The sequence below is a fragment of the Pleurodeles waltl genome, chromosome 9 (assembly GCF_031143425.1).
Source record: "Pleurodeles waltl isolate 20211129_DDA chromosome 9, aPleWal1.hap1.20221129, whole genome shotgun sequence".
NCBI classification, from domain to species: domain Eukaryota; kingdom Metazoa; phylum Chordata; class Amphibia; order Caudata; family Salamandridae; genus Pleurodeles; species Pleurodeles waltl.
In genome coordinates, this window is record NC_090448.1 from 266,877,671 (window position 1) to 266,904,663 (window position 26,993).

The following is a 26,993-nucleotide window of genomic DNA, read 5'->3' on the forward strand; positions in this document are numbered from 1 at the left end:
CGGGCAGGCCTTGCGTTGCTTTTACACGCCCAGCGTTGCTGGAGTCGGAAATCCAGCCTCACGATGGTCCGAAAACCACGCAGCGCGGGTTGCGATCTCCCAGCCTCCGTCAGCGATCCTGCGTGTAGTTTCTCCTGCTCCGTGCGTCGATTCTTCGTTCGTGTTTCCGGAGAGTGTCGATTCTTAGCCGCGGAGCTGGCAGCACGTCATTTCTTCAGCCGCAGATCAGGAGTCGCGTCGATCTTTCCCCGCACGGCACTCTGTGCGTGGATTTCCTTTTCTTTAGGCTGCCAGCTTCTCCTCCCGCAGGTCCCAGGAACTGGATGGCACCACAGGGCAGAGTAGGAGTCTCTCCAGAGACTCCACGTGCTGGCAGAGAGAAGTCTTTGCTGTCCCTGAGACTTCAAACAACAGAAGGCAAGCTCTAAATCAAGCCCTTGGAGAGTTCTTCCCAAGATGGAAGGTACACAAAGTCCAGACTTTGTCCCCTTACTCTGGCAGAAGCAGCAACTACAGGATAGCTCCACAAAGCACAGTCACAGGCAGGGCAGCTCTTCTTCCTCAGCTCTTCAGCTTTTCAGCTTTTCTCCAGGCAGAGGTTCCTCTTGGTTTCCAGAAGTGTTCTAAAGTCTGTGGTTTTGGGTGCCCTTCTTATACCCAATTTCTCCTTTGAAGAAGGCCTACTTCAAAGCAAAATCTCTTGTGAATGTGAAATCCTGCCTTGCCTAGGCCAGGCCCCAGACACTCACCACAGGGGTTGGAGACTGCATTGTGTGAGGACAGGCACAGCCCTTTCAGGTATAAGTGACCACTCCTCCCCTCCCTTCTAGCACAGATGGCTCATCAGGAAATGCAGACAACACCCCAGCTCCCTTTGTGTCACTGTCTAATGCGAGGTGCAACCAGCCCAACTGTCAAACCGACCCAGACAGGGAATCCACAAACAAGCAGAGTCACAGAAATGGTATAAGCAAGAAAATGCTCACTTTATAAAAGAGGCATTTTCAAACACACAATCTTAAAATCAACTTTACTAAAAGATGTATTTTGAAATTGTGAGCTCAGAGACCCCAAACTCCACATGTCCATCCGCTCCCAAAGGGAATCTACACTTTAATCAGATTTAAAGGTAGCCCCCATGTTAACCTATGAGAGGGACAGGTCTTGCAACAGTGAAAAACGAATTTAGCAATATTTCACTGTCAGGACATATAAAACACATTACTATATGTCCTACCTTAACCATACACTGCACCCTGCCCTTGGGGCTACCTAGGGCCTATCTTAGGGGTGCCTTACATGTAAGAAAAGGGAAGGTTTAGGCCTGGCAAGTGGGTCACTTGCCAAGTCGAATTTACAGTTAAAACTGCACACACAGACACTGCAATGGCAGGTCTGAGACATGATTACAGAGCTATTTATGTGGGTGGCACAACCAGTGCTGCAGGGCCACTTGTATCATTTGATTTTCATGCCCTGGCACCTTCAGTGCACTTTACTAAGGACTTACTAGGAAATCAAATATGCCAATAATGGATAAGCCAATTACACACATTTTGTAAAGGAGCACTTGCACTTTAGCACTGGTTAGCAGTGGTAAAGTGCCCTGAGAAACAAAAACAGCAGAAAACTGAGCCCAGCACACATCAACAACATGGGGAACAGAGGCAAAAAGGTAAGAGAGACCACGCCAAGGATGAAAAGTCTAACAGGGTCCCATAAGAAGATGGACTCTTCCCCATCAGCGGCATCAATTCGTGCAGGACCAGTGAAAATCGTGGTGCCAGATTCAGAGTCAGATTGGACATCAGTCCTGGAATTGGGTGGGGAACCCTGCCGCTGAGTCAAGAGATGCAGATAGCTTTGAGGACAGATATGCCGATGGTAGCCCATCTGCAGGCCTCCTCATATCCTTGGGGCCTGGAGGGGCTCTAGGGGGAGCAAGAAGGTTGCCAAAGGTGCGCAACTATTCAACTTATTGCAGTGTTGCTGGTGTACCCGGGAATTTGAGTCACACATCAGAAATGTCAAAACCAAATTCAGATCCCATTGGAGCATAATGAATGGGGATGGAGGCAATTCCAAAAAAGCAGAAATAGCAGACAGATAACCTTTGAGTGCCCATAGCAGAGGCCTGCTGTGACAAAGGATAAACAACAGGACATCAGAGGGGGGGGGGTCAAAAGAATTGTCTGTGCACCATCCCACAAATTTCTTTCAATGACAGGCATATTCTGTTTTAGTGAGGGAAGCCTGGCTGCTAAGATTAAGTTACAAACTTCAGGAGAAAGGTCTAAAGTTGTTAACTGTCAACCCTCAATCTCCCTAGAAGAATGTGGTGTGTGGACAGGTTGAGGTTCAGAACCCTCCTCTGCTGCTGCGAAAGAAGATCCTCCTGAAGGGGTAGTCTGATCGGACGATCGATGGACATGCTCAGTAGCTCAGGATACCAGACTCTCCGTGCCCAGTCTGGAGCCACAAGGTTTACTTCGAGCAATTGCCACCCTGGAAACTCCAACTAGCAAAGCTTCTGACATTGTGCATTCTCTGCAGAGGCAAACAGATCTAACTAAGGCTCTCCCCACAGCTTAGAGAGACCTTGTTCCACCTCTAGATGGAGACACCATTTCATCCGCTAGACATTTTTGGCTGAATTAATCTGCTCTGGCGCTCAGAGATCCTACCAGATGCTGAACCAACAAGGATATGCATTGCTGTTCCAGCCACGTCCAGAAACGCATAGCCTCTTGATAAGGGGTCCAACAACTCACCCTGCCCTGCTTGTTGCAGTGCCACAGGGCGATGGTGTTGTATGTGAAAACCTGCACCATTGTTCCCTTGATAGAGGGAAGAAATACTTTCAATACCAGCTGGATTGCACAGAGCTCCAACAGACTGACGTGGGGTCCAGATTCCGCTGAAGACCAGATGCCTCTGATCTCCACCTATCCAAGATGGCTGCCCAATTCCAGGAGTGACGCATCTGTCACTACTGTCAGATATGGTTAGTGAAGGGAGAGGGATCTGCCTCTGACCAAATCGCAGATCGTTAACCACCACTGCAGATCTTACATAGTTCCCTCTGAGATCCGGACCCTGTTGGAGTGATTCCCAGGATGCTGTGCCCACTGGAATTTCAGGCCCCACTGCAGAGCCCGCATATGCCATCTGGCATGTGTCACTAGCAGGATGCAGGAAGCCATTAGGCCCTGCAGCCTTACAGTCATTTTCACTGAAATCCAGGATAGAGGCCGATACATTGGTATCACAGCCTGCATAACTTGGACTTGCTGCTCGGGATGATAAGCACAAAACTGCACTGTGTCAGGTGTGACTTTGGCACGTTTATAGTGAGGGAGTAGCCCCTTTGGACTATCTGCAAAGCCCACCTGTCTGACGTGATGGATTGCCAGTGGACAAGATGATGGTGAACCCTGCCTCCAATTCCCGACCCATGGCTACCCAATCCACAAGGATGGTGTATCCCATACCCTCGGCCACACAGAGGCTGGGCAGCATGCATGGCACGGTGGTTGGCCCGGTATGGTCATGGCTAGAGACCTCTTCCCTAGCCACAAAAAAGCAGGTGAAAAGCAGAAGGGGGAGGCACAGGGGCTAGGGCAAGGGGCCACCATGAGGTCCAAGCACTGGGCTGTAGCTCAGGCAAAGAATCTGCTTGGTCTCCGAAGAGACTGGTGTCATCCAAGGGCAAGTCCATCAAGATAGCTTGGACAACCCCTGAAAAACCGGATGTCCTCAGTCAGGTATGGTGCCTCGAGGCCACTGTTGAGGAAACCTCTCTGTCCAGAGAGTCTGTCATGTCCAGTGTGCAATGGATTGTGAACTTTGCTGAGTCTCTCCCATGGGCAACAGCCCAAGAGAATACAACTTGGGCCTCCTCCAGGACCTTTTGCAGCACTTCCGCAACTATATCCCACAACATATACGAATAACAGCCCAAAAGGTATTAAGTGTTCACAGACTGCAATGCAAGGTTGGTGGAAGAAACAATCTTCTTCCCAAGTGTGTCCAACCTTTTGGATTCTCTATCTGTGGTTGTGGAAGGGAACACACCCTGGGAGGTAGAGGCTTGAATAACCAAGCCCTCAGGGTGGGGTGTAGTGTCCGGAAACTTGAGTCCCTTGGAGTGGGCAATGGTGGCTAGCAATTGTCTTGTTCAGAGGAGCCCCTTACTGGGTTTGGACCAGGTATCCATTAGGACATGTGTGAGGGCCTCATTAAACTGGAGCATGGGTTTTGAGGTGAAAGCTCCTGGTTGCAGCACCTCAGTCAGAAGATTAGTTCTGAGGGCCACTGAATGCAACTCGAGGTCCAGGACCTCAGCTGCTCTCCTCACCACTATACAGTAGGAAGGTCCCCCATCCGTGCCATGGCAGGGGAAGAAAGAATGCCAGTATATGTAGAAGTATCCAGTCCACTGGCTTCCCCGACACTGCATGCTAGTCCACAGGTTATTTGTCGTGGATCTGGTATTCTAAAAGGGTCAGTGGCCCCCTCCCATTCATACCGGTAACCTAGCCCAAAAGAAAGGAACTCAGGATCTGTCCTAGGAGGCAAGGTTCCTTCTCGCATTGGAATCAGCGTTGTGCAACACCCATCCGGCTCTGTGTCGGAGTTGGCGATTACAATGGGGATGTCGCTGCCAATGGGCACGGACGGCACAGGGAGCATCAGCGTCGAGACTGTCGCTGGCAAAGGTCGGAGTAGGACGACCGATGTCAGTCTGGATCCAAAACTGGATCCTTGGGTGCCCCTGTCAGCTAAGGCGGAAGCAGCCAGTGCATAACCCGGGAGGGCCCCTTTCGACTCTGCGGAGCCCAAAGGCACTCCAGCGGTGTTGGACTGCCCACAAATGAGGCACATGGCCTCATAGAACTCTGAGTTGGGCAGGGGTTGCTCCAGCTCCCGGAAACTCTGTGAGGAGGGGGGTCTGCCGAGAAGCAGGCTCTGCAGAATGAGTTCAAGAATGTCGACACTCCATCTCGTTGGTCGACGGACGAGGACAAGTCGAAGAATGCTTCGACTTCTTAGATTTCTTCTTGTGCCTCAACTTACCCAATCGTCTTGGGGACTTGGAGTGGAACAACGGCGATGGAGGACTCTGCAACCGATCACTGGACTTTCCTCACGACCAAGATCTTGACTTGCGTGTTGGGACGCCATCAGCTTCAGGGACAGCTCCCTCAAAGCCTTTGAATGCATGGTACGACATTCAGAGCAAAAGTTTGGGTCGTGGTTGCGCTCCAGGCACTAAAGAAACACAAGGTGCGGATCAGTCACAGACACCTGATGACAAGAACCGCAGGGCTTGAACAGAGTCTTCCTCAATGACATCCTCAACACACCAGGAGTTGAAAATCCCAAAAAATCTTCGACAAAAAGAGCCAGTGAAAGAAATGACTGAGGGGTAACTCTCTTCAGATCAACGCTTGCTGGTGTGGAAAGAAAAGTACTGACGTTAGCGTGCCGCGGTGGCACCTATATAGGAACTGCAAATTCAGATCTGGGGTGGGGGGGGGATGCAGCCGATGAGGGGCTCTGAGCCAATCGATGCCTACCCGACGGCACGCAGGGGTACTGCTCACTAAATTCTCCAGTTCCAGTCTGATACCTGGGGGAAATTCAAAGATAAGGAATCTGCAACTAGAAATCACTATCAGATATATTCCCTCGAACAGAGACAAAATGTGATGGGACGAGAGGCTAATTTGGATTGAGAAAATAACTCCTTTTGACAGGCTTAAACCCCTCCTTTTAAAAATCACCCCCCATAGTAAGCCTTACTGACCAATAATGCAGGGAGTATGGTATCTAAACGTAGGCAGTGGAACGGTTTAATGTTATAAGGTCCTACACGCCAGTTTCACTATAGCATGTTTAGCTGTTCTGCAGGAATGCACAGGACACAATATTAAGCTTAATAAAAGTTATCTCTGCCTTTGAAACAGCTCAAGAAATATTTAGGGACTTCTTTTAATAGCTAAACAAAATCAAGTTTATTGCTATAGTTGAATTTGGTCTAACTATTGCAGAAACTGTACTTTAGAAAGGTTATCTCCTGCCTGCCTATGGTTCTGGAGGCCTTTCTCTAAGTATACAACTGTTATCTGGCAGCTTATTATTTTCCCTTGTGGTAAGATGTGAAATTCTTCTAGGACAGGGACAATGGGCTTTGCTATGGGGAGGCGTTGTTGTCCCCTTGACAGGATGGCCTTGAGGTTTGGCGCAGACCCTTGAAGCATCCCTTATCATATGCAGATGTAGCTCACACATAGGCGTGCCTCCTCTTTTGCCCTTCTAGTCAGCCAGTGAGAGGGAGAACTGTTCCAGAGCTAGTTTAAAATGGCCACCAAGGTGAGGCTGTGTGCATCTTCTTTGACATTAGTGTGTCAATTCTTCCTTGAAAGTAACATCCTACTTGACAGGTCTGGTGCTGTTTTACATACAACATTTAGGGAGCACATCAAAGAAGTAAAACAGAATGCCAAATCACTGTATGTATCTACTGTCTAGTTGCTTTGATTTACCAGACTACTGTCTCTGGGTTAGTGGGTTACAGGGACTGCCTCAAACTGGATTTTAGTGTCCGATGTGGCAGGGTAGCAGAATTCCCTAGTACACTCCCAACACACACTCCTAGTCCTCAGCGACCAAGTTTAGTGTGGTGAATTTGGCCATCTTGAAGATGCTCAAAATGGGGAGGGTTAACCCTCAGAACCTTCTCATTTTTTAGAGCTTCCCCAGGGGTCATTCCCTTCCACAAGCTTATATTAGGCATATATTTGGCATTTCCAGACACCCATTTCAGAACATTCTTTGACCTATGGAAGATAGAGGGTTGGAACCACTGTCTGAGACCTGAGAAGAGTCTAGAAGACTGGATCTGCTGTCCTTCTTGTACCCAACACAAACAACTGGACTCCAAGTGCCATAAGGCAGAACTTTTGCTAATGCTACATGGACACAACAACTCCAAGAAGCCTTTCCGGCACCTGGCAGCAGTGGCAACAGGACCTTGACTGGACTCTGCCTGCCATCCTTTGAGTTTCCAAGTGCCTTCTCTGAGGTCTTGGAGGTCTTTTGAAGCATTCTCCTGTGGAGGTCAGAAGGTAAAAGCTTTGACCAGTACGAACCCTATCGGTTTATCAGACCAGCGCTCCATCGTTGTCAGATACAAATTCCAACTAGGTCCTGTTCTTTTGCAACAGTTGACCATTATTGCCATTTTGGGCCTTGTCACATTATTGTTAATTAAAACCTTAAACATTCATATCTCCGGTTCCCGTAAGCGAATATATCATTTTTGTGCCATATTCATTAAAAACGTTTACTCAATTTTGAACTTTTTAGGGGGGGATTTTTACTTCTATGCATCTCAACTTTATCACTGTTTTAGTATTGCATAAATACTTTGTAGGAAAGTCACTCTTTTTGACATGGGTACCCCCACTTTGTGCCTGCTGTCAGTAGGCTTTGACTGTTTTCACCAGGATCATGCTAACTAGGACCCCAATGATTGTACTCTCTCCCTCTAAATTTGGTTGCTTAGGACTTAGCACACCTCACAATTGGCATGCTGGTGCCCCCATATAAGCCCCTAGTGTAGGAAGCGGGCTCTATATATACTATTTCAAAATGAGATATTGTGTGCACAGAGTCCAGGGGTTCCCCAAGGCAATAATAGATAATACTAATGCTCAATTTGTGGTAGTGTGGCTGAGCAGTTAGGCTTATCAGAGGGTAGTGTTAAGCATTTGTAGTACATACACAGACAATAAGAGAAACACACACTCAATGACTTAACTCCAGACCAATAGGTTTTTATATAGAACATTTTTATTTTGTTCCTTATTACTAGAACCACAAGATTCAGTTCAGAAGTAAATACTGCTGCAGGTAAGTACTTAAGCATAGACATCAATGTAACTTTGTTTCACTTTAGTCAAGAAAACAGTTTTTAAGTAAACAGAGAATATCTCTATCAAAAGTGGACACTGCATTTTTTAGAACAGTTCCTGGGGGAAGAAAATAAAGTACAGTTTTAGAGGAAAGTACACGACTTACAGTTCCAGTCCCCGTGATAAAGGTAGTCCACCGTAGGGTGTTCAAGTCAACCCCAAACACCCACCACCAGCAACACGGGGCTGGCCAGGTGCAGAGGTCAAAGTTGAGCAATTTTAACGTGGGCTCCTATGGAGAAGGGGTACTCGGAATTCGGTCTGCCAGCAGGTAAGTACCCGTGGCTCAGAGGGCAGACCAGGGGGGAATAGAGGAGCACTGGAGGGTCCCCAAGTAGGCACCAATCCCACCCCCCCCCAGTGGCACTGGGGCAGCCGGGTGCAGGGTGCAAATAGGGTGTCGGGTTTCCAATGAAACTATGAGGGGACATCGGGGGTCACTCAGGCACCACAGGTGAGGTCCAGGGGGTGTCTTGGGCACACCACCGGCCGGACTGGGAAGATGGCCACCTGCTGATCGTCACTGCACCGGGTGTCGATTTTTCCAAGGCCTGGGGGCTGCGGGTGCCGTGGGTCCTTTGGCGTTGGTTATCTTCATCCAAGGCAGCGGGCGGGGGGTCCTCGGGATTCCCTCTGTAGGCTTCGTCGTGGAGGGGTGGGGAGGTCAACCCAGGGTGGGCTCTTGGTCGCCGTCACCTGGGGGGTCCTGTCTGGTCGGTTGGGCCACCTGGACTCGGGCCATGGGTGTCGGGTGCAGAGTGGTTAGGACTCACGTTTCTGGAGTGAGGTGGGAGTCATTCAGAAGAGGTTTCTTCTACTGCTCTTCTTTAGACAGGACCGCTTGATCCTCTGTGATGCAGGGAGTCTTCTGGAGGCTTTTCAGAGGTCGCTGGACTTTCAGGAAGCGTTGCCTTTCTTCTACAGGTTCTTTGAAGCAGTCGGTAGTCAGGCCGGTAGGGCTGGGAACAAGTCAGTTGTTTTCTTCTTTCCTTCTCTGCCGGGGTTTCAGCTAAGCAGTCCTTCTTCTAGTGAGGTCATCAGGAATCTGACTAGTTTGGTTCAGGGAGCCCTTAAATACAGGATTTAGGTTTTTTTTTTTAGGTGTCAGAGGGCAGTAGCGAATGGCTACTGTCCCCGAGGGTGCCTACACCCTCGGGTCCACTCCCTTTGGGGAGGAGGGCACATTGCTATCCCTTTTTTCCAAACCAAGATGGAGGATTCTGCAAGGAGGGGGTCACTTAAGCTCTGGACACCTTAGAGGTGGTCCTGGCTGAGGGGGTGACTCCTCCTTGTTTTCCTCATTATCCCTCTGGATTTGCTGCCAAAAGTGGGGCTTTGTCCAGGGGCTGGCATCTCCACTAGCTGGAGTGCCCTAAGGCATTGTAACACAAAGCCTGAGTCTCTGAGGCTCACCGCTAGGTGTTACAGTTCCTGCAGGGGGGAGGTGTGAAGCACCTCCACCCAGTGCAGGCTTTGTGTCTGGCCCCAGAGAGCACAAAGGCTCTCACCCCAGGGGGTCAGAAACTCGTCTCTGAGTGGCAGGCTGGTACAGACCAGTCAGTCCTGCACTGAAGGATTGGGTAAAATTCAGGGGGCATCTCTAAGATGCCCTCTGTGTGCATTTTTTAATAAATCCAACACTGGCATCAATGTGGGTTTATTATTCTGAGAAGTTTGATACCAATCTTCCCAGTATTTAGTGTAGCCATTATGGAACTGTGGAGTTTGTTTTGACAAACTCCCAGACCATATACTTAATATGGCCACACCATACTTACAATGTCTAAGAATGGACTTACACACTGTAGGGACATATTGCTCATGCAGCTATGCCCTCACTTGTGGTATAGTGCACCCTGCCTTAGGGCTTTAAGGCCTGCTAGAGGGGTGACTTACCTATACTGCAGGCAGTGTTTCGTTTGCATGGCACCCTGAGAGGGATGCCATGTCCACTTTGCCTTTTTCTCCCCACCAGCACACACAATCTGCAATGGCAGTGTGCAGGTGTTAGGTGAGGGGTTCCTTAGGGTGGCACAACACATGCTGCAGCCCTTAGGGACCTTCCCTGGGCACAGGGCCCTTGGTACCACTGGTACCTTTTACAAGGGACTTATCTGTGTGCCAGAGGTGTGCCAATTGTGGAAACAATGGTACATTTTTAGTGAAAGAACACTGGTGCTGGGGCCTGGTTAGCAAGGTCCCAGTACACACTCAGTCAAGTCAGCATCAATATCAGGCAAAAGGTGGGGGATAACTGCAACAAGGGCCATTTTCCCACACAAGCCCCCCCCCGCTCCCCCGTACCCCCCAGCCCACAGGCCAGGAGACTCAGCCAAACATGGGAGAGTCTTCCTAGTCTGTCAGACGAGGAAGAGCAGGGAAACAGGCCGTTTTGTTGCAGGGCCTTCTCTACCTTACAATCTCCTGTCTAGGTCATTCCCTCTGAGGAATGGACCTCCCTCAACATTGATAGGACCCAATCTGAATTGCCTTGTCTGTGTTTTTAGTGTCTTCACCCATTCTTATTATTTTGGGGTTAGAGGTATCCACCTCTAGCTTACCCACAGCTGGAGTAACCCCACCATGACCAAAAGTGACAGGGGGCCTAACTTGCTATTTGGCATAGGGGCAGACCACCATGCCAAGGACAGTTCAGTCATAAAGAATAACACCCTGTAGAGGCCATTTACAGCTGTCAGTGCCAGAACCACACCTTCAGCTCTTCACCAACAAGGGAAGAGGCTCAGTTACATGCTTCTTTGGGTTCAGGGTGCCTGTCTGCTGTGGTAGAGTGGGGGTTGCTACATCTTGCTACCCTTCTTCCACTCTTTCTTCTGGTAGCTGAAGAGCCACCCACTCAAGCGTAACAGTTCTTGTAGGTCAGGTTGGACTTTACCAGTGCCACTGCTGGAGTTCTCCCCTACTGGAGCAGAATCTCCTGGGCTTACTGGAACCTTGGCTAAAGGTTGTCCACCTTTCCTTCACTGTTTTCTCTTTCTTCTCTTCTGGGGCCTACCTTTAGAGACTGCAGGGGCAGTCCTACCAGAATCTTTGGAAGAGGACTGGCACTGGACCAGTTCCTCTTTTGGGCTCTAACCTCTGGGTAGTCATTTCCAAGGAGACAATCAAGGAGGAGGTCTGTACTGACTACCACCCTTCTCCAGCTAAATGTCCCACCTACTTCTGGGGCCACTAAAGCCACAGGCCTATTAGTGACCTTGCCTGGGCTAACCCTTACTCTAGCAGTATCACCTGGGATGTACTGGTTTGCGAGCACCAGCCCGCCATGCACAATAGTGTGACTGGCACAACTGTCTTTCAGGGCAGGGGCTTGGATTCCATTCACCAGTAGGTAGTGGAAGTGTCTACTTCCCTCTGGAATCTCCAACTCACCCGTTGGGCCCATTTTCCTGGTGAAGGCTATGAGAACCTCCTCATCTGAGGAGTCATCCCCAAAGGCTACACTGCTCACCCCTGGGGTTTTGCTAGAGGGTTTGTTTTTGGGACAAGAAGTGTCATTGGTATGGTGCCCTGTCTGTCTACAGTTGTGGCACCATGCCTTATTCAATCAATCAATCAAATATTTGTAAAGTGCACTACTCACCCGCTAGGGTCTCAAGGCGCTGAGGGGGGGGGGGGAGGGAAGGACTGCTACTGTTGGAATAGCCAGGTCTTGAGGCATTTCCTGAAGGTCAGAAGGTCCTGGGTCTGTCGAAGGTGGGTGGGGAGGGTGTTCCAGGTCTTGGTGGTGAGGTGGGAGAAGGATATACAGCCGGCTGTAGTTCAGTGGATGCGGCTGCAAGGGCAAGGTTGGCGGAGCGGAGTTGGCGGGTGGGAGTGTGGAAGGTGAGTCGCTCATTGAGGCAGGCTGGGCCTGTGTTGTGAAGGGCTTTGTGAGCGTGGATGAGGAGTTTGAAGGTGATCCTCTTGGTGACGGGGAGCCAGTGCAGGTCTCTGAAGTGAGCTGCGATGTGGTTGCGGCGAGGGATGTTGAGGATGAGGCGCGTGGAGGCGTTCTGTATACGTTGTAGTTTCTCTGGAGCTTGGCTGTGGTTCCTGCGTAGAGTGCGTTACCGTAGTCCAGTCTGCTTCTGACGAGAACGTAGGTGACCGTCCTTCTTGTTTTGGTGGGGATCCATCTGAAGATCTTGCGAAGCATGCAGAGAGTGTTAAAGCAGGAAGAGGAGACAGCGTTGACTTGCTGGGTCATGGTGAGCGGCAAGTCTAGGACGAAGCCTAGATTGCGTGCGTGGGTGTTGGTGCGGTACCTAGGGTGGCTGGCCACCAGGAGTTGTCCCATGCGGAGCGGTTGGAGCCAAGGATGAGGATCTCTATTTTGTCCGAGTTAAGTTTGAGGCGGCTCTTCTCCATCCAGGTGGCGATAGCATGCAGTCTGTCATGAAGGTTGGGTTTGACGGTGGCGGGGTCCTTGGTGAGTGAGAGGATCAGCTGGGTATTGTCGGCACAGGAGACGATGTTGAGGTTGTGGGATCGGACGATGTTGGTGAGCGGTGCCATGTAGATGTTAAAGAGTTGGGCTGAGAGAAGATCCTTGGGGAACGCCGCAGATGGTTTTGGTGACCCCCCAACAGGAAGGTAGGAAGGCGGACTCTCTGCGTTCTGCCGGAGAGGAAGGACGTGATCCAGTCAAAAGCTTTTTGGCGGATCCCTCATCGTAGAGGCGAATGCAGAGGTTGTGGTGGCAGATGGTGTCAAAAGCAGCCGAGAGGCCCAAGAGGATGAGGGCTGTGGTTTCGCCCTTGTCGAGCATGGTCCTGATGTCATCGGTTGTGGTGATGAGGGTGGTCTCGGTGCTGTGGTTCCTACAGAATCCTGATTGGGAGATGTCCAGCGTGTTGTTGTCTTCCAGGAGGCGAGTCAGTTGGCCGTTGACGATCTTCTCAATGACCTTCGCCGGGAAGGGGAGGAGGGAGATGGGTAGGTAATTCTTGAGGTCTTCGGGGTCCGCTTTGGGTTTCTTCAGAAGGGCGTTGACTTTGGCGTGCTTCCAGCTCTCTGGGAAGGTGGCGGTCTCGAAGGAGCTATTGATGATCATACGGAGTTGGGGGGGCGCTGATGGGGTTCGCTTTGTTGAGGACATGGTGGGGGCAGGGGTCGGAGGGAGAGACGGAGTGGATGGTGCGCATGGTTTTGATGGTGTCCTTGTCGTTGCTGTGGGTCCAGGAGAGCAAAAGGTTGGTGTGGCTGGGAGCGTCAGAGTTGGTGGTGGCCATGGTGGTGATGGAGGGTGAAGAGTTGAAGCTGTCATGGATTTCCGTGACCTTGCGATGGAAAAAGGTGGCGAGGGAGTCGCAGAGGTCTTGCAAAGGAGAGGGGTCGATGGAGCATGACCTGGGGTTGGTGAGTTCTTTGACTATGCTGAAGAGCTCTTTGCTGTCGTGGGCGTTGTTGTTGATGCGGTCTTTGTAGAAGAATCTTTTAGTGGTCCGGATGAGCTGGTGGAGTTTGCGGGTGGCTGTCTTGAGGGCCGCGTGGTTGCTCTCTGTTGGTTTGTGGTGCCACTTCTTCTCGATTTTCCAGCATTCTTGCTTGGGGGACTGGAGGTCGGCGGTGAACCAGATGGCCTTGGCGCTGGTGCGGTTGTTTGGGGATTTTCTGAGCGGAGCCAGGGTGTTGGCACATTCGTCTGGCAATTGTCTGAGGTGGATGGCGGCTGTGTTGGGATCGGTGGTGCTAGGTGGCGGGCCTGGGCGAGGGTGGAGATCAGATGGTCTTCCGAGATCTTGTTCCAACTGCGGCGGGGGATCAGTTGTGGGCGGTGGTAAGCGGTGGGTTTCTGGAAGGTGAAATGGACACAGTGGTGGTCGGTCCAGTGAAGTTCGGTGGTATGGCTGAAGGAGACGTGGCTGCTGGCAGAGAAGACGGGGTCTAGCGTGTGGCTGGTGGAGTGGGTGTGCGTCGTGACCAGTTGTTTGAGGCCGAGGTTGTCGAGGTTGTCGATCAGGGCAGTGGAGTTGCTGTCGTTGGCGTTCTCAAGGTGAAAATTCAAGTCGCCGAGGAGAATGTAGTCTGTGGAGGTAAGGGCCTGGGTGATTATTTCGGCAATGGAGTCACTGAACTGTGGGCGGGGGTTTGGGGGCCTGTAGATGAGGATTCTTCTGAGGGTGGTGTTGGCATTGATGTGAATCTGGAAGTGTAGGTGTTCGGCAGTGTCGAGGGTGTCATTGGTGTTAGTTGAGATTCTAATGGTGTTCTTATGGACTATGGCGACTCCTCCTCCTGGTCTGTTGGTGCGGTCTCTGCGGGTGATCTTATAACCTTCGGGGATGGCTGTGGCGATGTCTGGATCCGAGGAGGTGTTCATCCAGGTTTCGGTGAGGAAGGCGACGTCCGGGGATGATGAGGTGAGTAGGCCCCAGAGTTCGATGGCGTGCTTGTGGACAGAGTGGGTGTTGAGGAGGATGCAGTTGAGGTGGTTGTGTTTGGTTCTGGCATGGTGCTTGGTGGCTTGTAGGCAGGTGAAGTTGCAGGACCGACAGGAGAAGGGTCTGTGGGTGTGCCTCGGGGTGGCTTGGACGTAGGCGGTTGAGGGGCCTGGGTTGAGGACATGGAGTTTGTTGGCACTGTAGCGGCGACGGGTGGTGTGGGGCACGGCAACGCAGCAGCCCCCATTAAGAAAGGGAGGGAGGAGCAGCTGGGAGCGGGGGTGAGGGGGCGGGGCCACAGGGACGCAGCGGCAGGGAGGAGCGGTTGAGATGCCGAAAACGTGAGGGAAAATGCTCGATAAAAGAGACGATTAAGGCACACAGAAAAAAAGGCACAAAAGCACAGAAATGGCACAGCCAAAGAGCAAATGGCACAAAAAACAGAGACAGATACAGTAACAAACACACAATACTCACATAACCCACTAGACACCAGGCATGAGGTGCAGGCGGTTGCCTGCGGGTTGTGGAGGGCCTCAAATTCGCGGCAGTAGCGAGGGCGGGGTAAAGGGCACGGGCACAGTAAGGTGGAGCTGCGCAGGTGGAGCTCCCCAATGAGACTTTTTTTTTAATCTTCTCATCTTCATCCTCATATTTGGGGACATCCCTTTGGGAATTTTAGGGATGTCAGAATACTCTCTGTCCCTAGTTATTTTGTTGCTGCCACCATTTATGGGTTCTAAACCCATTTCTTTTCTCTCTTTAGGGCTTTAAGGCCTAGGGTGACTTACCTATGCCACAGGCAGTGTTTTGTGTGTAAGGCACCCTGGGGTGGACGCCATGTCGATTTTGCCTTTTTCTCCCCACCAACACACACAATCTGCAATGGCAGTGTGCATGTGTTAGGTGAGGAGGGGTCCCTTAAGGTGGCACAACACATGCTGCAGCCCTTGGGGATCTTGCCTGGTCACAGGGCCCATTGTACCACTGGTACCTTTTACAAGGGACTTTTCTGTGAGCCAGGGGTGTGCCAATTGTGGAAACAATAGTACATTTTTAGGGAAAGAATACTCGTGGTGGGGCCTGGATAGCATGGTCCCAGCACACTCACAGTCAAGTCAGCAACAATATCGGACAAAAAGTGGAGGGTAACTGCAACAAGGGCTGTTTTCCTACACCTAGGATATGGCACCTAGGTACCCAGGGCACTGGGCACCAGGGGTTCCCCATGGGCTGCAGCATGTATTGTGCCACCCAGGGGAGGCCATAGAAAATGTTCCTTTAGGCCTACCACTGTACCCTGCGTGATAAGGTGCATGTACCCTTTCACTACAGGTCTTTGCACCAGGTCACTGTGAGTCGCCCCTATGGTAGGCTTCTCCTAGCCCAGAGGGCAGGGTGCAGGTACCTGTGTGAGAGGGCACCCCCACATGAGCAGAGCTGCACTTATGAACTCCAGCTCAATTACATTGGACTTCGTAAGTGCGGGAAAGCCATTATATCTGTGTACTGGACACAGGACCTGTGTTGAGCTACATAATGGTAACTCCGAACATGGGCACGTTTGGTATCAAACATGTAGGAATCATACCCCAATACTGTTGCCAGTATTGGCTGCATGGTTCCATGCACTTTGAACTCCTTAGAGGACCCCCAGCATTGCTCCTAACAGTCTTCTGGGCTTTTCCAGGCAGCCAGCGCTGCTGCCACCCCTCAGACAGGTTTCTGCCCTCATACTGCTAGACCAACTCAGGCAGGGGAAGGAAGAACAAAGGATTTCCTGTGGGAGAGGGAGATAACACCCTCTCCCTTGGAAATAGGTGTTACATGGCTTGGGAGGGGAAGCTTCCTCAAGCTACTGGTATGCTCTGAAAGGGAAATTTGGTGCCCTCCTTGCATAAACCGGTTTAAACAGTCCAGGTACCCCGGTCCCTGCTCTGGCGCGAAACAGGACAAAGGAATGTGGAGTAACCATTCACCTTTCCATCCCCACCCTAGAGGTGGTGCCCAGAGCTCCTCCAAGTGGCCACTTGATCCTGCCATCTTGAACCCAAGGTGGGCCAGAGGTCCCTGGGAGCATCTGAGTGGCCAGGTCAAGTAAGTAACGTCACAGCCCCGATAGGTGGTCACCCTGCTAGGTGACCAATCCTCCTTCCTGGGCTATTTAGGGTCTCCCTCTTGGGTGGGTCCTCAGTTTCAAAATGCAAGATTCCAGCAGGACTCCTCTGCATCATTTACTTCATCTTCTGGCCACTGCGACTGCAAATGGACCCTCCAGGAACCGACACTCTGCACCTCAGCGTAGACTCTGCTCTGCAACATTATTTATCCGGCTCCTTCCAGCAACTGCAACATTTCCCTGGATGTGCATCCTCTAAGGGCGGCAAGTCTACAGTCTGCACAAGAAGTAAGAAGTAACCTCCCTTGGAGTGAAGGAGTCACTCCCCTGGCATCTGCAGGCACCAACTGCTATGACGAACGGCTGCGTGGATCTCCGCTCCTCCTGAACTGTGTGAATCCTGGAGGTGGGCTGGAGTGGTCCCCTTGGTCCTCTCTACCAGCTGTCCAACTTCGGAGATGGTAAGCCATTGCCTCTCCTTGCAGGACAGTACCCCTGTCCACCGCGACTCTTGCAGCTACGAAGACTTGTTTGTTCCTCCTCCAAGGGATCATCACGCTCTGTGTAGACCCAGCCCCAAGCACTCCTTCCTGCAAAGCAGTCTCCTGCCTGCTGCTTCAGCGACGTGGGACTCCTCTTCAGGTGTGCTGACTGGGCTTCACAGCGACGCCTGTACCTGCTTCCAGTGGGTTGCATGTGGGGGCTGCACCTCTTCTTGTGACTCTCCGAGCTGCTGAACTCCAGACTCCCGTCCTTGGGTCGAGTCCCCTGGACCTTGGTGGTCCTATTCACCCGTGCAAATCTTCTCCAACTCTTGCATTTGCCAATGCTTGTTGGTGGCTTTCCGGCACCACTAACCGACTGCCGACGTGGGACATCACTTGCATCACTTCTGGGACTTCTCTTCATCTCCTGTGCTGCATTGCTGACCTTCTTCGTCCACCTTCGTCGTGGTCCTGCATCAACAGAAGGGTGGATAGTCGCTTGTGCCACAACCTGACACTCCAACTAGAACTGGATGAGGTCCCCTTTCTTTGCAGGTCCTCTTCTGTCAGGATCCACCTTTAGGGTCTTCCAGTCTTGGTTGGGTATTGCATAATCCTTTTCCAAAGTCCTCCTGTTTGTTTTGGGGAAAACAGGTACTTACCTCTGCTCTCCTGGTCACTAGGGGACACTCTGGAACTCTCCTCCCTTCTACTGATTCCACATCATTGGGTGGGGACATTTCTTTCACATTCCACTTTCTTAGTATATGGTTTGTCCCTTACTGTTCACCTATACTTTTGCCAATCCTTATTGCTTTCTATGCTCTTTACTGATTGATCATGTGTATATAATAGAGTGTTTACTTACCTCCAGTTGAGGGACTGCCTATTAGTATTCTAATATTTGTCTTACCTAATAAAGTAGCTTTATATTTGTATCATTGTGTGGTTCTTTCATGTGTGATAGTGCTGTGTGACCATAGTGGCATTGCATAAGCTTTGCATGTCTCCTAGATAAGTCTTGGCAGCTCATCCACAGCTACCACTTGCGAGCCCTGGCTTCCTAGACACTGCCTACATTTCACAAATGGAGGTTATCTAGATCTGGTATAAGGTGATAACACCACAGGTGCTCACCACACACCAGGCCAGCTTCCTACATACTTTACACATTGCCTCTAAGTTAAGCCTGTCTGTTCTTTGCCACAGATACCAGGGGGTTGAGCTCAGGTTAATTTGGTGACTTTAAGGGTTCACCCTGACATGGACTGCGATTGTTAGTTGAGGTGGGTACTTACCTCCCTTAAGTAATAACCTGATTTCTTACACTTATTAATAAGGGTAAGCACAAAATGCTGAGAAAAGGGGTGATCACGGAAGCAGTTCTACACACAGGTCATTTTGAACAACATTATTCTGGTGGAGGGAAAGAGGATAAGGGCCATCGTCCAGTAATCGACCCATACAAATTCTATGAGAGGGTGGTGTACTGGCATTTCAGGATTTCAAGGGAAAGTGCATCCACCTTCTCAAAGACATTCAGCTGGCAAACCTTTGGAAGTTCTGCTTGGACTTAAAGGTTGCCTATCTCACTATTGCCATCTTTGCACCCTAATGCAGGCTCCCCAATTTTATGACAAGACCGGAGGCTCCTATTATGCGTTTCTTTTCTTGCTTTATTAAACAGCAGCAAGTGAAGAAAAAACTACAAATCCCATGGGTGAAGAGAAACGAACCAATGGGAAAAGATTTGTAGTCCATGTTAACAAGAACCAATAAACAGCACAGTATGCTATTTTGCCGTAACTTGACTGCGAACAGCCCTTTTTCCTTGCTGTTCGCAGCCAAGTTAAGTCCTTTTTATTTTTACGCTCCGTTTATTTCCGTGTTTCATGACATTTGTTTAGTTATTTAATTGTTTGCTTGCTTTTCAAATGAGGCGCGCGTCGCTCGTATGCTGTGTTTGTAAAACCTATTGTGTAGCTGGTAAGTTGCCGCATACGTTTTTATTTTCGTGCCTCATAACACTTTCCCTCACGCGCGCTCCCCTTCTCCAATTGTTCTAACCGCTTCTAACGTGTCGGACCAACATTTCCCGATCTGCGCGCCAGGAGCGAGGAGCCTCTAGTGTGCCTCACCTTCTGTTCCACGCTCTGGAGCCCCTTTGCCTCCTCGCGTCAGTGTGCCGGAGAGCAGTAAGGCTTTCCCCATCCACGCCCAGGGGCTGGGTTTTCTTTCCTGGACAGAAAGATTAACCCTTTCTTCCCTATTTGCCCTGTATCTGCCTCTAACCTGTTTTTTCATTAATTGTGGGGTTTTTTTCCACTCAGGTCAGCATGGAAACTAATGGTTCCTCTTCCATTCAGGTTGACCCTGAGGAAGTTTCTGCTATTAAGTAGGATATTAATATATTTATTCAGAATTCAGTTCAACAGGCTGTGAACAGTTCCATAAATAAATTATCTGAAAACCTGGAATCGTCAGTTTTGAAAATGTTGAATCAAACCATGTCTGCCCAGTCTGCAGGGGAGTGCAGACAGCGCCTGCCCCCAGTTGCCCCCAAAGTATTAAAAAATTGGCGCTAAAGATTTGTGAGGTTCCCTCACCCATGGCGGAGGACGCGGTTCCTCAAAAGACTCCGTCTAAGGAGAATGTTTCCCAAAAATGTAAATCCAAAACCAAGCATATTGTGTCCCCCTTGGTGATTTCGTCCATTCAGGACACTGACGATGACTTACCTGACGCAAGCTCAGACTTGGACCCCTCTGACCAGGATGATTCCTGTGCTTCTCCTGCAGCAAAGAAATCCAAACACTCTTACAAACCCTCTAATTTTACACCCCTGCTAGACTGCAAGGGTTTACCGATGTTTGATCCTTCCTTAATCTTGCATCCCAATTCTACCGAATGGTTTCCAGCCGCTCATGTGGCGACTATGTGTCCGCCAAACTTTTCAGCCCCCTAGATAAGCAAACAAGGGCCAAGCTCAAGTCTGAGTGTCCACGCCCTTCTCTTGCACACAAGTCTTCTCTGACTCCTGCCATTGATCAGCCCATACTAACTTTCTTTACCAAGTTCGGCAAAGATCCTCGAAAAGGCATTGACAAAGCCTGGTCCTCCTGTCAGGACAAGTTGATGGATGTCATCGGTCCCCTCACCCGCATATTTGACATCACTGAGGCTGCCAGGATTGATGGTTCCATTATTGATCCTGAAGAACTCTCACTATATGTTCAGAGATTGGTCTGTCTTCTCGGAAATGCCAACTCTGCCATTTCTCAAGAAAGGCGTAAGGGTCTCCTACTCAAATTGGACTCAAAGCTCGTCAACTTGGCAACGATCCAACCTCAAGCGAAAACAGAGGGTCTTCTGTTTGGTGACAGTTTTATCAAAGTACTCGGCAGATATGTAACCACCTTTACCTCTTTAGATAAAGCCCAACAATCTTTAAAGAAGATGTTTAATCAACGGGTTTTCGCCAGGGCCGGCAGAGGCAGGAGCCGCTTTGCCGGCCGCTCTTCCTACTATAATCAAGGCTCCTGTGGCGCTTACAACTCAGCCTACCAGGATTTCAGACCACAGTTTTACCCACAAAGGGCCAGAGGCTTCCGGTCCAGAGGTTACAGGAACTCCAGGAATTCCAATCAATCAGGTGAATCAATCTCTTTCCCAGTTTCCTGTGGGCGGTCGTATTTGTCATTTTTTCCTAAATTGGTTATCAATCACCTCAGCCCCATGGGTGCTAAACACAGTCCAAGGTATATGATAGAGTTTTATTCAACTCCAATTCAGGCCCTGCTACCTCCTCCTCCACGTTTATCTATAGACATGTCCGCTCTCATTTCTTCGGAGTTCCAGTCTCTTTTTCAAAAACAAGCTATTGCAATTACTCGTCTCGATCCTGCCGGTTTTACCAGCTCCATTTTCCTAGTCCAAAAGAAAAACAAGAAAATGCGTCCGGTTATCAATCTAAAATTCTTCAACCAGTTTGTTGTTTATCTACATTTCAAGATAGAAACCATTCTCCATCTCAGGGATTCTCTTCTTCAGGACGACTGGATGGTTCGCCTGGACTTACAAGACGCGTATCTAGTTGTTCCAATTCATCCAGATCACAGGAAGTTTCTCCAATTCCAGTGGCTGGATCAAACATTTCATTTTACGTCGCTACCCTTTGGTCTTTCATCGGCTCCTTGGTGTTTCACCAAGCTTTTGAAGCCAGTGGTGGCTCACCTCAGGGCTCAGGGAGTAAGACTTCTTATTTATCTCGACGACATTCTTCTGATGAGTCAATCTCCACAATTGCTTCTAAATCATCTCAACCTGACCAGTTCACTTCTTTCGAACTTGGGTTTCATCATCAACAAAGAGAAGTCCCTTATTTGCCCTACCCAAATTATAGAATTCTTAGGTTTCCAAATCAATTCGCTTTCGGCTACCCTGCTTATATCAATTCTTTAGAGATGCTTGCGGGCTCCCTTGCAATCAGAAGCCTCGCAAAGGACAGGGTTTGTTGCGCCATCCTTCTCAGAATGGACAACATTTCGGCAGTCCGTTATATAAATCATCTCAGAGGTACCAGATCCAAACCTCTTGCAGAATTAGCAAAGGGATTTTGGGAGTTCTGCCTTGCAAACCAAATTTCAGTTCATGCAGAGTATCTTCCAGGAACCCTCAACTCCATCGCCGATTGGCACTCTCGTCATCTCCACGATTCAAGCGATTGGAAACTCCCTCCCGAGATCTTTCAAATTCTTCAACACAAGTGGGGTCCCTTGTCGATCGATCTATTCGCATCTCGCCTAAATTGCCAACTTCCTCTATTTTACAGTTGGCGTCCGGATCCTTTGGCAATGGCCTCGGATGCAGTTCTTCAAGATTGGTCCAAGTTCCTCTCTTACGCTTTTCCCCCTTTTGCTATGATCAGCAGGGTGCTAGTGCAGGTCCGACGTCAACATGCCACTCTAATCATAATTACTCCTTTTTGGCAATCCCAGATTTGATTTCCAACACTTCTAGAACTTGCCATAGATTGTCCTTTCCTTATTTCTCCTTTTCCAGACCTTCTTTTAGACCCCCTTCAGCGTCCTCACAGTCTTGTCCTGGACAAGCTTCTTTATCTTTCAGCATGGAAAATTTTGGGAATTCCTCATCTTTCCCTTTTATTTCGGCGCAAGCTGCGGACTATATCAGACAGGCCTGGGCTCCAGGAACTAGAAAGGCCTATAAGTCAGCATGGGCTTTATGGCACAGCTGGTGTTTGGGAAAACACATTGATTCCTTTTCAGCAGATGCCACCTTTATCATGAACTTTCTGGCCGCCGAAGCTAGCAAAGGCAAAGCTTTCCGTACTATCAATCTGTACAGATCAGCTATTTCCTCTGGTCATCAGTTCGTTAATGGAAAACCTGTGGGTGAACACCCTCTCATTTGTCGTCTGTTAAAGGGAGTAAAGTTTTCTAATCCACCTTTACCTAAATACAGGTTTTTATGGGATGTTAATGTAGTGTTGAAGTTCCTCCTTGCATGGCCGGATAATTCCTCTCTTACTTTGAAAATTATATCTGCAAAACTCACTATGCTGTTATGTCTCATTTCTATTAGGCGTATTTCTGATGTTCAAGCGTTGGATATCTCTTCCAGGCAATTTACTCCTTCTGGTGTATTATTTTCTATATCTCGCAGAACTAAAACAAATCTACATACTGTCTTTTATCCATATTTCCCGGACCAACCCAAATTATTTCTTGCACAATGTTTAAAAGTTTATGAACAGATGACAGCTCATTTAAGAACGTCCTCAACTCCACAACTCCTTATTTCTTTCAGGAGCCCTTATCGTCCTGTGTCTGCGGCTACTTTAGCTCGCTGGATTAAATGGATAATGTCTTTGGCCGGCATTGACACATCCAGATTTGGAGCTCACTCTTCCAGAGGTGCTATGGCATCTAAAGCCTTCTGGACAGGTTTCCGCCTTGAGGACATTCTTAGATCCGCTGATTGGTCTAATGATAATGTTTTCAGAATTTCTTTTACTGTAAACCGGTTGATAATGTCTCTACCAATGTTGTTAATTTGCTTTGAACTCGCATAATAGGAGCCTTCAGTCTTGTCATAAAATGTAGATTTTCCTAGTTTTAATGACGGAAAGTCTTAATTTTATTAAAGACACGGAGGCGAGTATTATCCCACCTCTATTATCAGTAACTGCTGTTTGTTTTCTGTTTTTTCCCCCCATCCCTTCAGTGTCAACATCAGCTGTTCAACCGGCCTCCTAAGAAGTTATCTCACTCGTCGGATGTTCCGTCATCGTTTATTCGTCCTTCCTCTTCTACACTCCTGGGCGTGACAGACCACCAGTGTGCTTCTATTCATCTACAGTGTCCTGGACTATTGAATTTTTGTTCTGAATTACTATCCTTTATTATGGCAGTTCTTATTTTACCTTCTATTTTTCCTTTATTTCGTTCTAATTGACTTTAACACGCAAGAAAAGAGGGCTGTTCGCAGTCAAGTTACGTCACAATAGCATACTGTGCTGTTTATTGGTTCTTGTTAACATGGACTACAAATCTTTTCCCATTGGTTCGTTTCTCTTCAACTTTGGGATTTGTAGTTTTTTCTTCACTAGCTGCTGTTTAATAAAGCAAGAAAAGAAACACATAATACTCGCCTCCGTGTCTTTAATAAAATTAAGACTTTTCGTCATTAAAACTAGGAAAATCTACATTGTACCCCGAGAGGACAGGTTTATGATTTTGCAACTCTCCCTTTCATGCTGTCCTCAACTGAAAGGCGCTTCACAAAATTGCTTAAGTGGTTACAGAGTTCCTGAGACATGTCTGATTGTGAATCTAGGTGATACTCATAAACCAATGCCAGAAGAAGCTGAAATTGCACTTAGAGATGACAATGAAATTGAATAAAGTTTTGGGGGTTCAGGTGGTTAATGGAGAGAAATCTGAGTTATGCCTCAACCAAAGAAGGATTTTCCAAGACCTATTAGTACACTCTGCTGGCAGGATTAAAGAGTGGAGGAGAGCTCCCCTCATGGAATGAGTTTCCCTTAGACAACGGCCAGGTTAGTGGGAGTATTTTCCTCATTAATTCAGATGATATTCTCAGACCCACTCAATTACAGACCACTCAAAATATTTAAAATGTCCCATCTTCAAAATGGCCTGGCAGACTCAGAATTTTGACTCTGTCCGAGGAACCCAGAGGTAGATTCAATGGTAGCTGGAACAAAGAGAAGCATGGAACAGCAAGGGCATCTTTTGTACCTTACTGGACCTTAGCAGTCAATTAATAGAGGGAATGGTTCACAGGAGAATGTGGACAGGAGACAAGCTCAACCTCCATATCAGCAGGCTCTTTTCCCTTGGACCAAGGACAAGGTGATCTGTTGAGTCCTTATCACGATGGACATCATCCCTGTGATCCACTCTATCAGAAGATTTGGGGGAACAATTCTCAGGGAGTTATCACAACTGCCTCAGGACTTTTGCCACCTCTGCCTGGACATGAGTTGAATATGCTTCCAATTTCTCTGTTGCACTCCCTCACTGTGCTTCTTTAGTAAGGAACTAAAGAATCTCTTATTTTATTGAACCATTTACAGTTAAGATGTGCTGTACATTAGTGCTATTGCCTCAGTAAGCACCATGAAACCTGGGTGTATGAACACTTTAGTAATAGCAAATAACATGAAAGGAGAATTACAGTGATGGCAGGAATACTTACCGGGCCAGAACATAGTGGGGGCAGTTATTACAGCTATATCTAAGATGCCAGAGAACGAAAACTAGCCCTGCAGGTCTTTCAGGGGATGATGCTCTGATGGTAACCTTGCATTCTTGCAGGACTGGTCAGGAACGACAAATTATACCATCTCTCTATTTATCATGATAGCAATAGGAAAGGCGCAGAACTTATTTTGGTAAAGCTAATTTAGGGGCCTCAAGTTTGATTTCCAGCCCTTCTAGAAATTTCCTAAGATTTTCTAAACACTCTCACCCTGTTTCAGATGATTCCGATAAACGCTCAAGGACTCCTTCATCAACGGGTCCTAGCTGGATCATTACAACTCACGGCCTACTGGATTACAAAGGACTTTGGAGGACCACAGGCCTCTTGGGCAATGGCGCCTTATTCATTCAATAAGGTTGGTCAAAGGGCATGGTCAAGCAGTACTTTTCGGCCTGGCAACTATGGTCAAGTGGGTGTCTAACACGGGATTTGAATCCTACAAGGGAAGAGGTTGCCCCACATTCAGATTTTCCTTTCACAACTGGCAGCAGAAGACAGAATGACGTGTAGGTTAGTCAATACCTTTAGATCTCTCATTTCGATGTGACAAATGCCAGTAAATGATTTAATGACAGAAGAGTACCTGATAGTATGCAAGTTGATTTCAAAAGATTGGTCTGTCCTTTCTCTCGGAGCCCAAGTCACCAAACTGTCATATGTCAGAGTACTTGTGAATCTTGTCCTAGCCAAAGAACAACTATCTTTCAAGGGAACAGCTTTCCACTAAGTTAGCAATACTCAGATGACTGGTATCTTGTTGGTGGGTCTTGGATGTATGAGTCTTGGACAGGGAAGGATGTTTACTCCAGAAAGGGATATGTTCACAAATGCTAGGTGTGCAATATCCAATAGTTAATCCATCTTACATTGGCTTTCCCTGTTACACCTAACCTATGTCTAATAAGATGAACGCTGGCTTTTGAGGAGACAACCAGATAAATCCATTCTACTGAACTGCATCAACTGGTAAATGACATCAAGAAACCAGGGTGGTTTCCTCACCCTCTGTGGGAGGACTAGTTCACTGGGTGGTGCAGGAAGCTGTCCTGGACTTGTCCTTTTGTGGTGCACCCTCCAGGAGGAAAACAATGGCAACCAAAGCTTTAGCATTAGGTGATCGGTTGGAGGATATACTGAGAGCAGCAGATTGGTCATCTGAGTTTGTTTTTATCTGAACAAAATTAAGAGTGTTGTGAATGAGAATAGTGAAAAACAATTCATTGTTGATACTGAGGGCTTTCACTCCCCACAGCACGTTTTGGGAGCTGAAAAAAATAAGAAACAATAGAGCTACTAATATATGGTGTTCAGGCAATTAATGTAATTACCTTGGCCACAGACATGGCTATCAAATGAATACAAATATACCTGTTGAAAATCTGGATGAATTCACTGTGTGAAACTTCTGTAGGATAGTATTTGTTATAAACTTGGAAAAACAAAGGCACATGAGAGAAAGAAAAATAGTAAAAGTTTGATTACCATAAGCCTGCACATAGAAAGCAGGACACTTAGCAAGGTCTCCAAAGCCATTATACAGTCTTCAGTTCCATTTTCACCCTATGCACGACACAATAAAACAAAGCAATGAGAAGTGGGCTTAAGACAACAATGGACTACATAAGATTTATGGTCATAAGTATCTATTCAATAAAAATGCCAAAAGTAAACTGTCAGAGACATATTGACTGCCCAATCAGGAAAAGATGAAACACTAATGTGAAAGTAAAGCATACTTCTGCAAATTCTGATCAAACATAAGTCATCTTTAAGAAAGACAGCTAAACGTTGGTGTTCTAACGTGAAAGGATTGTGTATAGATAACTGAGAAATCATTCTACTTTACTTATGTGGCATACAGAACCAAACGAATTACAGCAGACGAAGCACAATTAGAAACAACTAGCTAGAAAACAATAAAGATTTATAAAAGGAAATTACTGTTCAATTTAGGCAAACCAAAGAAATTGAAAGGAAAATCCTACCTGATAAGTCAGGTCACAACAAATGGACCTCATTTATGTATACAAATATGAATGATTTTACTACTGAGATAATGTCCATTTATTAAACCGAAATAAAACACAGAAGGTACTTACTGCTTCACATGAAGCAATTGCAGCAAAGGAATAGAATGATCACCCTTCAGAAAACATCCTTACTGTAGGAAGCTGGCTCTCTATATGTTGTACTAAAAAGAAATACACTGTGCAGA

At 48.2% G+C, this 26,993-nt stretch overlaps 1 protein-coding gene across 1 annotated transcript in view; it reads right to left on the bottom strand.

Annotated features, from left to right (window-relative positions):
- Window positions 1-26,993, bottom strand: part of IARS1 (isoleucyl-tRNA synthetase 1) — a 703,557-nt gene that overhangs the window by 249,636 nt on the left and 426,928 nt on the right. Inside the window, exon 22 of the mRNA XM_069206674.1 lies at window positions 26,261-26,338. Within this exon, the coding sequence (XP_069062775.1) occupies window positions 26,261-26,338 (78 nt within the window). The remainder of the gene's footprint in view (window positions 1-26,260; window positions 26,339-26,993) is intronic.